This window comes from Protobothrops mucrosquamatus, unplaced genomic scaffold (assembly GCF_001527695.2).
Source record: "Protobothrops mucrosquamatus isolate PMUCROS unplaced genomic scaffold, P.Mucros_1.0 scaffold804, whole genome shotgun sequence".
NCBI classification, from domain to species: Eukaryota; Metazoa; Chordata; class Lepidosauria; order Squamata; family Viperidae; genus Protobothrops; species Protobothrops mucrosquamatus.
The window spans coordinates 359,910-375,277 of NW_015387070.1; the positions used below are offsets into that span (position 1 = coordinate 359,910).

Here is a 15,368-nt window from a genome sequence, read left to right on the forward strand (position 1 = left end):
TAATACCATCATATTCCATTTATCTTTCATTAAGGTGCACCTGAAATAGATGTACCACCAGAATATACAGAAGTGGTCAAATACAAAGCTGGCACTGCGGTTAAGCTCAAACTTGGGATTTCAGGAAAACCCATACCATCAATAGAATGGTTTAGGAATGGCAAAGAGGTACAAACAAGTGCCCAAATATCTATTGAAAATACCACTGAATTCGCCTCCATACTGATCAAGGATGCAACTCGTCTCAATAGCGGAAGCTATGAACTGAAATTAAAGAATGCCATGGGCTCAGCATCTGCTACTATTAAAGTACAAATACTTGGTATGCTCTGAAACGTATTACACTTCGTTGTTCTTTTAAAAGCCTCTAGCAATGGTTATTCTTGTATATTAATAGATATCATTTCCTCAACAGATAAGCCAGGACCTCCATGTGGGCCTGTTCACTTTAAAACAGTCACTGCTGAAAAGATTTCTCTTCTGTGGGAACCACCAGCTGACGATGGAGGTGCCAAAGTGACACATTACGTTGTTGAAAAACGTGAAACGAGCCGCGTGGTATGGTCTATGGTTTCAGAAAAACAAGAAGAATGCGATGTCACTACCACCAAAGTCATAAAAGGAAATGAATACGTTTTCCGTATTCGAGCAGTAAACAAGTTTGGTGTTGGCGATGCACTGGAATCTGAGAGCGTTGTAGCTAAAAATAGATTTGGTAAGATAGACGTTAATGATGTGTATTCGGGAACATCTTTAAGAATGTATTTGCTAATTGATTATGTTGGTCTAATGCGATTTTTTTCCCCCTCTCAATAAAAATACAGTTACTCCTGGACAACCTGGTGTGCCAGAGATCACCATGATAACCAAACAGTCAATGACTGTAAGCTGGACCAGGCCTACTGTGGATGGTGGTAGTGAAATAAGTGGATATTATCTTGAAAAGCGTGATAAGAAAAGCCTAGGCTGGTTCCGAGTCGTTAAAGAAACCGTTCGGGACACCAGACAGAAAGTCACAGGACTAACTGAAAACAGCGAATATCAGTTCAGAGTCTCTGCTGTGAATGCAGCTGGCCAAGGCCCTTTCTCTGAAGAATCTGACTTTTTCAAAGCTGCAGATCCGATCGGTAAGAACCTAGGCGTATGAATGGCAGCAAGGTTAAAGGGACCGAAAATAAACCTTCTTGAAATGGCACGTTCAAAAAATAAGGACATGATTTTATTGGTCTGATTATTTAATTTATGTGCCCATCCATTTCATGCTATAAACCCTGGACAATTTATAATTAAAATCAAAGTATCGAAATATTAAAGTTAACAAGATTAGATCTGACTGTATCCGTGACAGAAGCACCTACAAAGCTAACCGGAGCATGCTTCTGGAGTGAAAGGATTTGCTGGCTGACACCGTCGCCCAAGGGATGCCCAATTGCCAAAAATAATGCAATCTTTGGGGAGGCTCCTTTCATGTCCTCCAATAAGATTAGAAAACTAAAAAAATCAGAAGCAAGAATGGCATCTTCCCTATTAGTCCACAAGTCACCTCCAGAATACCTCCGGTCACCTCCAGTATACAGTGCCCCAACCAGGACCGCAAGCCAATCGGTAGAGCCAGTTTTAATGTCCTTCTGGAAGGCCAAAAGGTGGGGACAGGCCTCACCTCATGTTTTGTTGTTCTGCCTGTTAAATAGCTAGTGTTTTGAAGTTTCACGTTACATTTTATTTGATTTACAGAAAAGCCTGGGCCACCCGTTAAGCTAAAGGTTGTGGATACTACAAAGACATCTATCACACTTAGCTGGACTAAACCAGCTTATGATGGAGGAAGTGCAATTACCAGCTATGCTATAGAAAAGAGAGAAGGTGATGAAGAAGAATGGTCCATAGTGAGTGCAAGAGGAGAAGTGAGAACCACAGAATATGTTATTTCTCAACTTCAGCCAGGACTCAATTACTACTTCCGTGTAGCTGCTATAAATTGTGCTGGACAAGGCGAACCTATTGAAATGACAGAACCTGTACAAGCTAAAGACATTCTTGGTATGAAATTTTCATCTTTTTCCTTTGTTCTTTTCCATTTGTTTTGTATTTTTTGGCTTTTCCTCAGTGTTAACAATTTGATGTTGTTGTTTTTTTGCAGAAGAGCCAGAAATCGATTTGGATGTGGTTCTCAAGACCTCCATTGTAGCTAAAGCAGGTCAAGACGTGCAAATAATGATCCCCTTCAAGGGAAGGCCACCTCCAACTGTCGTATGGAGAAAGGGTGACAAAAATCTTAGTGTTGACGAAAGATACATCATCCAGAACACAGAATCATCTACTCTTCTTAGTATTCCTCAAGTCACTCGCAATGATACAGGAAAATACACCCTTACAATTGAAAACGGAGTTGGAAAAGCCAAAACCTCCTTTGTGAACGTCAAAGTGCTTGACACTCCATCTGCATGCCAGAGACTGCACCTCAAAAATGTTTCTCGTGGAACTGTGACTATGGTATGGGAACCACCACTCATAAATGGTGGTTCCGAAGTTACAAATTACGTCATTGAAAAAAGAGATGCTACAAAGAGAGCTTGGTCTTCTGTTACAGCAAAGTGCTCCAATACATCCTTTAAGATAAGTGACTTATCAGAAAAGATCCCATACTTCTTCCGCGTTCTTGCAGAAAATGAAAATGGATTAGGTGAACCATGTGAAACTTTGGAACCAGTGAAGGCTGCAGAAGTACCTGGACCCGTGAGGGATTTAATCATGAAAGATTCATCCAAGACCTCTGTCACCCTACAGTGGACCAAACCTGAGTTTGATGGTGGTAGTATCATCTCCGAGTATATTATTGAAAAAAGATTGAAAGATGAAACGGAATGGTCATATGCAGGCATAAGCAAGGCATGTGAATTTGAAGTGGAAAAACTTAAGGAGCTTTCTGTTATGGATTTCAGAGTGTCAGCTAAGAATGAAAAAGGAAGAAGTGATGGTGTTACAATTGGGCCAATTACAGTGAAAGATTATGTAATAACACCTGAAGCAGATCTTTCTGATATACCTGGAGGACAGGTAACAGTGAGAATAGGTTACAATGTCCATCTTGAATTGCCATATAAAGGAAAGCCTATACCCAGTATGAGTTGGCTAAAAGACAACATGCCTCTTAAAGAAAGCGAACTGGTTCGCTTCAAGAAAACGGAAAACAAAATAACATTAAGCATTAAGAATGTGAAGAAAGAAAATGGTGGCAAGTACACCTTAATTCTTGACAATGTCGTCCACAGAAAGTCATTCCCGTTTACAGTGATCACACTTGGCCCACCATCCAAGCCAAAAGGACCAATCAAGCTAGATGAAATCAAAGCAGACAGTGTGATTCTTTCATGGAATCCTCCTGAAGATGACGGGGGAGGAGAAATTACAGGCTACAGTGTGGAGAAGCGAGAAACTTCACAAACCAATTGGAAAATGGTCTGCTCTAGTGTATCAAGGACAACATTCAAAGTTCCAAACCTCGTGAAAGATTTAGAATATCAGTTCAGAATTCGTGCAGAAAATAGATACGGAGTAAGCCCACCACTTAACTCAGTAGAGGTCATAGCTAAGCACCAGTTTAAGCCACCAGGTTCACCAGGAAAGCCCGTTGTTTACAATATAACAGCTGATGGAATGACCATATCTTGGGATGCTCCCCTTTATGATGGAGGTGCGGAAATTACTGGATACCACGTGGAGAAGAAAGAAAGAAATAGCATCCTGTGGCAGAAAGTAAATATCTCATCAATATCTGGTCGAGAATACAGAATTACTGGACTAATGGAAGGCTTGGACTATCAGTTCCGTGTATATGCAGAAAATTCTGCTGGACTAAGCCCTGCTAGTGATCCTAGCAAACTCCATCTGGCTGTTTCCCCAGTTGGTAAGTGATTGAACACACTCAGTGTCAAATGCCTATGTTGATAGCCTGTCGGAATTGTTGCTGATTACCGTGCATGCATTTTATTTTCATTCAGATCCACCTGGCACTCCTGATTATATTGATGTGACAAGAGAGACAATTACTCTCAAATGGACTGCACCAGTGCGTGACGGAGGCAGCAAGATTGCGGGTTATAGTGTTGAGAGACGGCAAGGACCTGAAGACCGTTGGGTCAGATGCAATTTTATTGATGTCAGTGAATGCCAATATACAGTTACAGGACTTAGCCCTGGGGACCGATATGAATTCCGAATCCTTGCAAGAAATGCTGTTGGGACGATCAGCCCTCCTTCTCAGTCTTCAGGCTATATCATGACCCGAGATGATGCTGGTAAGTCTTACTTAGTAGTACTAAGTAGTAGGGGTTACCATAAGTGGTTATACATATTCCAGGATTTGGAATTCCAATCTTTTTCAAAGTTTGTGAGCATGTTAGATTTTCTCAGTCAGAATGGATCAGTATAAAGCATTTAGGCTGCTCCGTGCTATGCATTATTACAGGTAGTCCTTAACTTACAACCATTCATTTAGTGACCATTTGAAGTTATAAACGGACACTGAAAAAAGTGATTAATGGTGGTTTTCACACTTATGACCATTGCAGCATCCCAATGGTCACATGATCAAAATTTGGACGCTTGGAAACTGGCATGTATTTATGACAGTTCCGGTATTCCTGGATTGCGGGATCCCCTTTTTGCAACCTTCTGATGAGCAAAGCCAATGAGGAAGCCAGATTCACTTAACAATCATGTTACTAACTTATGAACTGCAGTGATTCATTTAACAACTGTGGCAAGGAATATTGTACAATGGGGCAAAACCCATTTAACAACTGTTTTGCTTAACAGCAGAAATTTTGGGTTCAATTGCAGTTATAAGTCAAGGACTGCCTGGGTTTCAAGTTCATAGAAAGGAATTGATGGATGCAGTTAAAAACTGCTCTTATTTTGGCAAAGGTGCATTGTGAAGATACATCGTAAAGGTTGTTTTATTTCTTTTTCTTTTCTAGTTGCACCCAATATTGAATTTGGTGCTGAACATTTTGAGGGTCTTACAGTCAAAGCAGGTGAAAGCATAAGACTTAAAGCCCTTATCACGGGCCGGCCCGTTCCTCAAGTGACCTGGTTTAAAGATGGAGAAGAGATTGACAAGCGATTGGGCGTTGAAATAACCAGCGCTATTGGCTATAGTACCATATTTGTTAGAGACGCTTCTCGAGACCATCGTGGAGTATATCGGGTGGAAGCCAAGAATTCATCAGGCACCAAACAAGCAAACCTAACCATAAGAGTCCAAGGTAATTTGGCATCGTTTTACTAAACTTATTTAGCTCAAACTGAGTAACCTTTATTTAGCCATTTTCTTTATTCTCTATGAAATGCAGCACCACTTAAACAATTACATGTTTATGTTACAGATACTCCAGGGAAAATAGGGGGCCCGATACGCTTCACCAATATTACTGAAGAGAAGGCAACACTGTGGTGGGAGCCTCCAGCTAACGATGGCTGTGCAGCCATTACTCATTATGTAATAGAAAAACGTGAAACCAGCAGAGTATCCTGGGCGCTAATTGAAGACCACTGTGAAGCCTGCAGCTACGTAGCACTTAGATTAATAAAAGGCAATGAATACCAGTTCCGAATCTCTGCAGCTAACAAGTTTGGGGTCGGCAGACCACTGGAATCTGATCCTTTCGTAGCACAAGCACATTACAGTAAGTTCATTTTCAATAGAAAACTCCAGTTTGTGTGCTAGTTAGCCTTCTCCAAAGTGCCATCTAATCTGCTATTTTCATTCTACAGCTGTTCCTGATGCACCCGGGACTCCAGAGCCTAGCAATGTAACAGGGAACAGCATCACTCTCACCTGGACAAGACCAAAATCAGATGGTGGAAGTGACATTGATCAATATATCTTGGAGAGAAGAGAAAAAAAGAGCATTCTCTGGGTCAAAGTATCCAGCAAGAGACCCATTTCTGAGACAAGATATAGAGTCACAGGGCTAACTCAGGGCAATGAATATGAATTCCAGGTTATGGCAGAAAACAAGGCTGGCGTGGGGCCACCTAGTGGTGTGTCGAGGTTGATTAAATGCAGAGACCCAGTTCATCCACCAGGTCCTCCTACTGTGGTCAAAGTGATAGATACATCAAAGACAAGCGTCACCTTAGAATGGACGACACCAGTTTTTGATGGCGGCTTGGAAATTATTGGCTACATCATTGAAATGTGTAAAGCTGATTTGGGAGATTGGCATAAAGTCAATGCTGAGACTTTAATCGCTACCAAATATACTGTGACTGACTTAGAACCAAATGAGCATTATAAGTTCCGAGTCAGTGCTGTAAATACTGCAGGCAAAGGAGAAAGCTGTGAAGTTGCTGCTTCAGTACAAACAGTGGATAGGCTTTCTTCCCCTGAACTTGATATTGATGCTAGCTTCAAGCAGACTCACATAATCCGAGCAGGTACAAATATCCGTCTCTTTATTGCCTTCAAGGGCAGACCTGTTCCTATTGCTACATGGTCCAAAGCAGATTCCGATCTCAACTTACGAGCTAACATTCACACAACAGATTCATTCAGTACATTAACTGTAGAGAATTGCAACAGAACGGATGCCGGAAAATATGTGTTTACTGTAGAAAACAACAGTGGTAGCAAATCTATTGCTTTCACAGTTAAAGTGCTAGATACTCCTGGACCACCAGGTCCTATTACATTTAAGGATGTGACTAGAGGCTCCATCACTTTAATGTGGGATGCTCCCATTTTGGATGGAGGTGCACGTATCCATCATTACGTTGTGGAGAAGCGAGAAGCAACCCGCCGTAGCTGGCAAGTTGTTAATGAAAAATGTACCCGCCAAATAGCTAAAGTCACTGATCTTGCAGAAGGTGTACCCTATTTTTACCGTGTCTCAGCAGAAAATGAATACGGACTAGGTGAACCGTGTGAATTAACAGAGCCAGTGGTGGCCACTGAAGAACCTGCTCCACCTAAGAGATTAGATATTATTGATACTACTAGGTCATCTGTGGTACTTGCTTGGCTTAAACCTGACCATGATGGTGGCAGCCGTATCACTGGATATCTGCTAGAGATGAAACAGAAAGGAACTGAAGTTTGGCGTGAAGCAGGTCAAACCAAGCAGCTTACTTTCACAGTAGAAGGTCTTACTGAGAACAACGAATATGAATTTAGGGTCAGTGCAAAGAACGATGCTGGCTACAGCCAGCCAAGAGAAGCTTTTTCCTCTGTCATTATTAAAGAGCCACAGATTGAACCAACCGCAGACCTTAGTGGAATAACTAAACAACTTATAACTTGCAAAGCTGGAAGCACGTTCACTATTGATATACCAATTAGTGGGCGCCCTATTCCAAAAGTAACCTGGAAACTTGAGGAAATGAGACTCAAGGAAACTGATAGAGTGACTATCAAGACAACCAAAGATAGAACCACACTGATTGTTAAGGACAGCATGAGAGGTGATTCTGGCAAATACTATTTAACTCTTGAGAACATGGCTGGGATGAAGACATTCACTGTCACCGTTATAGTTATCGGAAGACCAGGTCCAGTTACACGCCCCATAGAGATATCATCGGTGACAGCAGAATCCTGTGTCTTGTCCTGGAAGGAACCTGAAGATGATGGTGGGACTGATATTACTAACTACATTGTTGAAAAACGTGAATCTGGTACAACAGCATGGCAGCTCATAAACTCCAGTGTCAAGCGTACACAGATCAAAGTTACTCATCTCACTAAATACATGGAATATACTTTCCGTGTCAGTTCTGAAAACCGATTTGGCGTCAGCAAACCTGTTGAATCAGTTCCAGTGGTGGCTGAGCATCCATTTGGTAAGGAATCATTGTTGTAATGAATGTGCACAAATTTTGCTTGAAAAAGAATCCAGGTGTTTTAACATTTCTCTCTTTTTTAATTAGTCCCTCCAAGTCCTCCCACAAGACCCGAAGTCTATTTTGTTTCGGCCAATGCCATGTCTATCCGATGGGAGGAACCATATCATGATGGTGGCAGCAAAGTTGTGGGATACTGGATTGAAAAGAAAGAACGCAACACAATCCTTTGGGTAAAGGAGAACAAAGCTCCATGCTTTGAGTGTGACTACAAAATCACTGGACTTGTAGAAGGTCTAGAATACCAGTTCAGAACATATGCATTAAATGCTGCTGGAGTGAGCAAGGCCAGTGAAGCTTCTAGACCAATTGTGGCCCAAAACCCAGTTGGTAAGTATAGCACAGAAAAAGCATGTTTCCTATTTTTATTTAAGAGAATCATTTTTTTTAATTAAAAAACCCCTACATTTGACTATAATGTTCTTTTTCAGATCCACCAGGCAGACCAGAAGTGACAGATGTCACACGGTCTTCAGTTTCATTAAGCTGGACTTCTCCACTTTATGACGGTGGAAGCAAAATTGTTGGCTATATTGTAGAACGCAAGCCCTACCATTTGACTGGAGATGGACGCTGGTTGAAATGCAATTACACCATTGTTTCAGAAAACTTCTTTACCGTAACAGCCCTCAGTGAAGGAGAGGAATATGAATTCCGGGTCTTAGCAAAGAATTCTGCTGGTGTGATTAGCAAAGGTTCTGAAACCACAGGTCCTGTCACCTGCAAAGATGAATATTGTAAGACTTTTTTTCCCACAGGTATTTCAATTTTGTTGAACATGTCACCTTTAAAAGAAATTTATGTTGAGAGTTTATTCATCTTGTTTTTTCATAGCACCACCTAAAGCTGAGCTGGATGCCAAATTAAAAGGAGATATTGTAACTGTTAGGGCTGGATCTGATCTTGTTCTTGAGGCATCGATCGGTGGAAAGCCTGAACCCAAAGTGTTTTGGTCTAAAGGCGACAAGGAGTTGGATTTATGTGAAAAGATCTCTTTGCAATATACCAGCAGGCATGCTGTCGCAATCATCAAGTTCTGTGACAGAAGCGATACAGGAAAATACACATTAACTGTTAAAAATGCTAGTGGAACAAAACAAGTTTCTGTTTTGGTCAAAGTACTTGGTAAGTATTTCACAGTTCATAATTTCTGAGAGAACAAACTCTTTCTTTTCAAGCCAATGTTATATCATTGCACCAATTCTTTATTATTATCATCATTATTTTGTCTACAGATTCTCCTGGTCCATGTGCTGGCAAGATCACCATTAGCAGAGTGACAGAGGAGAAATGTACCTTGGCTTGGAATGCTCCTCAAGAAGATGGAGGGGCAGAAATTACTCACTACATTGTGGAGAGACGTGAGACTAGCAGGCTGAATTGGGTTATTGTTGATGCGGAGTGTGCAACCCTCTCGTGCGTAACAACAAGACTTATCAAGAATAATGAATACATATTCCGTGTAAGAGCTGTCAATAAGTATGGACCTGGAGTCCCACTTGAAACAGAAGCAATGATTGCTAGAAATTCATTTAGTAAGTGCCTCCTTACTTCAGTTAGATTTTTTTCTTCTGGATAGATGTGTAAGAGATGTCTAATTTTTTTTATTTTTTAAAAAAAAATCATTTCAGCTATTCCATCACCTCCTGGGATGCCAGAATCAGTGGGTGCTGGCAAAGAGCACATCATTATTCAGTGGCTGAAACCAGAATCTGACGGGGGAAATGAGATAAGCACCTATCTGGTAGATAAACGAGAAAAGCGAAGTCTACGCTGGACCCGAGTAAACAGAGACTACACCATTTATGACACCAGGTTGAAAGTCACTGGTCTCATGGAAGGCAGCGAATATCAGTTCCGTGTTACCGCAGTAAATGCTGCTGGCAACAGTGAGCCCAGTGAAGCATCTCAATATATTTTGTGTAAAGAACCATCATGTAAGTTCCCCAAACTAATGTCGTTATCGTTAATTCCAAATTGAGTGATATAAATGATTTCTTAGTCTTGATTATGAAATAGTAAACAGGTTTTTTTTAAAAAAAAAATTGAAATCTCAGATGAATTTATTTATTTGTTTGTTTGTTTATTATGGCATTTATGACATTTATATGATATCTTGTGACTAGGTTCTCAGGGTTACTTATGCTTTTGCATTTAATTCAGTGAAATCTTACAAAATCAATTCTCTTTTAGTTGACATAGATAGGCACCTAGCTTGATCAGATTGGGATAACTATCAATAGTCAATGTTCTGTCAGAAATAGTGCTCCGTTTAAATCAGAAAACTGTATTTTTTTTACAAAAATAAAATAAAACCAAAAGATTTGTCTTCAAGCATTAAATACTACAAGTCCAGCTGGTTTAGTACAATTGAGACAAGTAATTCCTTTTAGGGTCAGGGGTATCAATAGATTACTTTATACTGCACTTTTGATCTAAGTCATCACTATATATTTCCCTCAGAGAACATTTCCTTGGATCAGGTAAACTACTAACTCTATAACATCAAAGTTTTTGCAATCAAAATGAAACTTTCCCAAAGCCTTCAAGAAAAATAATAGCAATAATAATAATAATAATAACTTTATCTTTTCAAAGATACTCCTGCACCTCCGTCTCCTCCAAGAGTTGTAGATACCACTAAGACAAGCATAAGCTTAGCTTGGACAAAGCCCATGTACGATGGCGGAGTTGATATATTGGGCTACATTCTTGAAATGAAAGAAGAAGGCATGGACCAATGGTACAGGGTCCATACTACAGCCACCATACGGAATCCTGAATTCACTGTGACTGGTCTTAGACAAAGCCAGAAATACCGCTTTAGAGTGGCAGCCACCAACATAAATGGGATAAGTGAATACAGCGAGTCGCCAGCCGAAATAGAACCTGTGGAAAGGCTAGGTAACCTCACATTTATAAAGCATTCACAGATTTCTATTTACACACCTGTGTTTAGAATATTCAGACAGAAGCTCATCTTTTATTTTGTCTCCCATCGACAGAAATACCTGACCTTGAGCTTGCTGATGACCTAAAGAAGACTGTTACTGTCAGAGCCGGTGGCTCTTTACGTCTAATGGTCTCAGTGTCTGGCAGACCACTACCAAGAATTACCTGGAGCAAAGCGGGTGTTGACTTAGCAAGTCGGGCTATCATTGACACCACGGACAGCTACACACTCTTGGTTGTGGATAAAGTTAACCGCTATGATGCTGGAAAATATGTCATTGAGGCTGAAAATCAATCAGGAAAGAAATCGGCAACTGTTCTTGTAAAAATCTATGGTAAGTTAACGCCTTTTTTTTCTTTTTACGACCGCCTCATTTATTTCATTACGAATTAAAAAATATTTGAAACTGCACAACAATCAAGTCACAGAGAGCCAGGCAAATGGCAAAAAGAGAAAAAATTAGAAGCATGATTATGCCAGTGGCAGTCTATGAGTATTGTTTTGTCGAGAAGGAAAAAAAATGTGTTGCACAACGCAATGTAATAAATAATTAATATTTTCTTTCACTCCCCCATAGATACTCCTGGCCCTCCAGGATCTGTGAGAGTAAAAGAAATCACCAAAGAATCTGTAACTATTACTTGGGACGTTCCTGCCATTGATGGTGGAGCACCAGTCAATAACTATATCATTGAGAAACGTGAGGCTGCCATGAGGGCTTACAAAACAGTAACTACTAAATGCAACAAAACCATTTACCGAATTTCTGGACTCATGGAAGGAGCTCTATACTATTTCCGAGTTCTACCAGAAAATATCTATGGTATAGGTGAGGCATGTGAGACATCAGATACGGTGCTTATATCTGAAGTCCCGAGTGTGCCACAGAAACTGGAGGTGGTTGACATTACTAAATCTACTGTATCGCTTGCCTGGGAAAAACCACAGCACGACGGTGGCAGCAGATTAACTGGCTACGTAATTGAGGCCAGTAAAGTTGGAACAGACAGGTGGATGAAAGTCGTAACCCTGAAACCTACAGTCTTTGAGCATACAATCATTTCACTAAATGAAGGAGAACAGTACCTGTTTAGAGTCAGAGCACAAAATCAGAAAGGTGTCTCAGAACCAAGGGAAATAGTCACAGCCGTCACTGTGCAAGAGCAAAAAGGTAAAAGCCATGGTAAAAAGTGAAACTTTGTTTGTAGCAATGATTCATAGTTTGACTTGATTAACCATATCATTTTAAAAAACTCTCTTTTTTCAGTTCTACCCACAATTGACCTGGCTGGAATTCCTCAAAAGACCATTCATGTACCAGCTGGAAGACCTATAGAATTAGCAATTCCAATTTCTGGGCGGCCACCTCCAGCTGTTTCTTGGTTCTTTGCTGGCTCTAAACTAAGAGAATCAGAGCGTGTCAAGATCGAAACAGTTGCCAAACTCACTAAATTAACTGTACGCGAAACAACAATACGAGATACTGGGTCGTACACACTTGAACTGAAGAATACAACTGGAACTGTTCTTGATATAGTCAAAGTTATTATTCTTGGTAAGATTTTTGGTCTGTTTAAAATATATCCTTGTCTTCTATTTTGTTTTGATCATTAACCCCCTAAGTAAACCACACTGTTGATTTTTTTTAAAAAAAAAATATTTTTGGAATCCTTTATGCTTTATTTTTCTTTTCCACAGATAAACCTGGACCACCCATCGGGCCTATTAGAGTAGTTGACATTGATTCAACTTTTGTAACTATTTCCTGGGAACCACCTGAGATGGATGGTGGTGCAACATTAAGTGGATACGTGGTAGAGCAACGTGATGCCCACCGTCCAGGGTGGTTACCAGTATCTGAATCTGTAACTCGGACAACATTTAAATTTTCTAAACTGACTGAGAGTGCTGAATATGTATTCCGTGTGGCTGCAACGAACCGCTTTGGAATTGGATCCTACTTGCAATCCGAGATTATAGAATGCAAGAGCAGAATCAGTAAGTTAATATTTTGCTTTAGCCCTCTGCATTAAAAACTAAAAAGAGATATAAAGAAATATTTTAAGATTATAGATTCTGTTCTTCTTTTGCTTAAATAATCAGTTACATTGAACTGGTCACAAAATACTTGTTAAAAAAATATAAAACTATGATTAGAGGGAACATACAGTAATATGACTGTAAATGGAATCACGTTCTCATTTTTTTTTTCTGCTTTATCCATCTAGGCATCCCAGGTCCTCCTGGTACTCTAGAAGTGTTTGATATCTGCCGTGATGGAATGACACTTACTTGGTATCCACCAGAAGAGGATGGTGGTTCACAGATCTCTGGCTACATTGTGGAACGCAAGGAAGTTAGATCAGACAGATGGGTCCGTGTAAACAAAATTGCTGTGACTATGACACGCTACCGGTCAACAGGGTTAATTGAAGGCCTGGAGTATGAACACCGTGTCACAGCTATCAATGCTAGGGGCACTGGCAAACCAAGTAGAGCATCAAAGCCTGCAGTTGCTATGGATCCAATTGGTAAATAATGTACTATAGTTGCTAGGAAATATTTAAGAAATAGTAGATTCTAATATGTTGAACTGCCTTTTTGGAAAAGCAGTGTTAAATGTGCAGTTCTCTTAACTAGAGGTATGTCTGTTCTCGTTGTGTATTCCAGCTCCTCCAGGCAAACCTCAGAATCCAAGAGTTACAGATACTACAAGAACAACGATCTCCCTGGCTTGGAGTCCACCTGAAGATGAAGGTGGATCTAAAGTCACTGGCTATTTAATTGAAATGCAAAAGATTGACCAGTTTGAATGGACTAAATGTAACACCACACCCACCAAAATACGTGACTACACTCTAACCCATCTTCCACAAGGGGCAGAGTACAGATTCCGTATTGCCGCCTGTAATGCTGGAGGTCCTGGGGAACCCGCAGAGGTACCAGGAACAGCCAAAGTAACAGAAATGCTTGGTAAGAAAATTGAGCTCTTTCTCCTTAATGGAAGCCAATGTTTAAAACTTAAGAACGCTTTTTAACCTTTTTGTATCTAACATGAGATTTTTTTCCCCTTCCCCCAGAATATCCTGATTATGTACTGGATGCAAAATACCTGGAAGGTGTATTTGTAAGGCAAGGTGGAGTAATTAAGCTCACAGTCCCAATTAAAGGTAAACCTATTCCAATTTGCAAATGGACTAAGGAAGGGCATGATGTCCTCCAGAGGGCTATGATTGCCACTTCTGAAACAGATACTGAATTGGTTATCAAAGATGCAGAAAGAGAAGATTCTGGTACTTACGATTTAACACTTGAAAACAAATGTGGCAAGAAGGTAGTCTACATCAAAGTCAGAGTCATTGGCATTCCAAATCCACCAGAAGGACCACTTGAATATGACGACATACAAGGGCGCTCCGTTAGAGTCAGCTGGAAGCCTCCAACTGATGATGGTGGTGCTGATCTATTAGGATATATTGTTGAAAGGCGTGAAGTACCAAAGACTGCCTGGTACACAGTTGATTCCAGAGTAAAAGGTACATCATTGGTGGTGAAAGGACTCAAAGAAAATGTGGAATACCACTTCCGTGTTTATGCTGAAAACCAATTTGGTGTGAGCAGATCTCTGAAATCTGAAGAGCCAGTTGTGCCAAAGACACCTTTGAGTAAGTACACATCTCAATTCTGGTGGTTGTGATAGTTGTGTCATTACTAAAAAAAAATATTCTTTAGCCTTTTTTTGCAAAAACTAAGTATGTCTTCTGATATGTCCGCAAAGGAAATATGTGAGATAGCAATAGCATTTAGACATATATACCGCTTCACAGGGCTTTACAGCCCTCTCTAAGAGGTTTACAGAGTTAGCATATTGCTCCCAAGAATCTGGGTCCTCATTTTACTGATCTTGGAAGCATGGAAGGATGAATCACTCGTGACCTGGTGAGGATTAAACCCCTGGCACTCAGCAAAATAAACCTGCAGTACTGCATTCTAACCACTGCACCATCATGGCTCACCATGGTTAGGTTAGGATGAAAGGTAATGACTAGCCTAGTCGTTATTATTTAGAAATGACTAGCCATTTCTAAAATATCACAACTGAATAGAGATTTAAACTCAGTTTTCCTGGGTGAAGATGTATAGTAACAGTTGTATTCTTCTTAACAGATCCTCCAGAGCCTCCAAGCTATCCACCAGAAATACTTGATGTCACAAAAAGTTCTGTCAGCTTATCTTGGTCCAGACCTAGAGATGATGGTGGCTCTCGTGTCACTGGCTATTATATTGAACGCAAAGAAACATCTACTGATAAATGGGTCAGGCATAACAAGACCCACATCACAACTACAATGTATACAGTCACAGGACTGGTTCCAGATGCTGAATATCAGTTCCGTATTATCGCCCAAAATGATATTGGCGAAGGTGAACCTAGCCCTGCTTCTGAACCAGTTGTCTGCAAGGATCCATTTGGTATGTAAATATAATATCAATATCAGAAGGCATTTAGGTA

The 15,368-nt window shown here is 40.4% G+C and overlaps 1 protein-coding gene across 1 annotated transcript in view; it reads left to right on the forward strand.

Moving 5' to 3' along the window:
• The window catches only part of TTN (titin), a gene marked incomplete in the record, with an annotated part of 304,338 nt that overhangs the window by 276,497 nt on the left and 12,473 nt on the right, over positions 1 to 15,368 (forward strand). Inside the window, 23 exon segments of the mRNA XM_015818849.1 lie at positions 35 to 322; positions 416 to 715; positions 825 to 1,127; positions 1,735 to 2,040; positions 2,141 to 3,907; positions 4,002 to 4,298; positions 4,980 to 5,267; positions 5,388 to 5,687; positions 5,776 to 7,842; positions 7,930 to 8,232; positions 8,334 to 8,639; positions 8,737 to 9,027; positions 9,138 to 9,437; positions 9,534 to 9,839; positions 10,501 to 10,806; positions 10,908 to 11,189; positions 11,433 to 12,026; positions 12,123 to 12,410; positions 12,554 to 12,853; positions 13,084 to 13,386; positions 13,526 to 13,828; positions 13,936 to 14,520; positions 15,023 to 15,328. Of these exon segments, the coding sequence (XP_015674335.1) occupies positions 35 to 322; positions 416 to 715; positions 825 to 1,127; positions 1,735 to 2,040; positions 2,141 to 3,907; positions 4,002 to 4,298; positions 4,980 to 5,267; positions 5,388 to 5,687; positions 5,776 to 7,842; positions 7,930 to 8,232; positions 8,334 to 8,639; positions 8,737 to 9,027; positions 9,138 to 9,437; positions 9,534 to 9,839; positions 10,501 to 10,806; positions 10,908 to 11,189; positions 11,433 to 12,026; positions 12,123 to 12,410; positions 12,554 to 12,853; positions 13,084 to 13,386; positions 13,526 to 13,828; positions 13,936 to 14,520; positions 15,023 to 15,328 (10,689 nt within the window).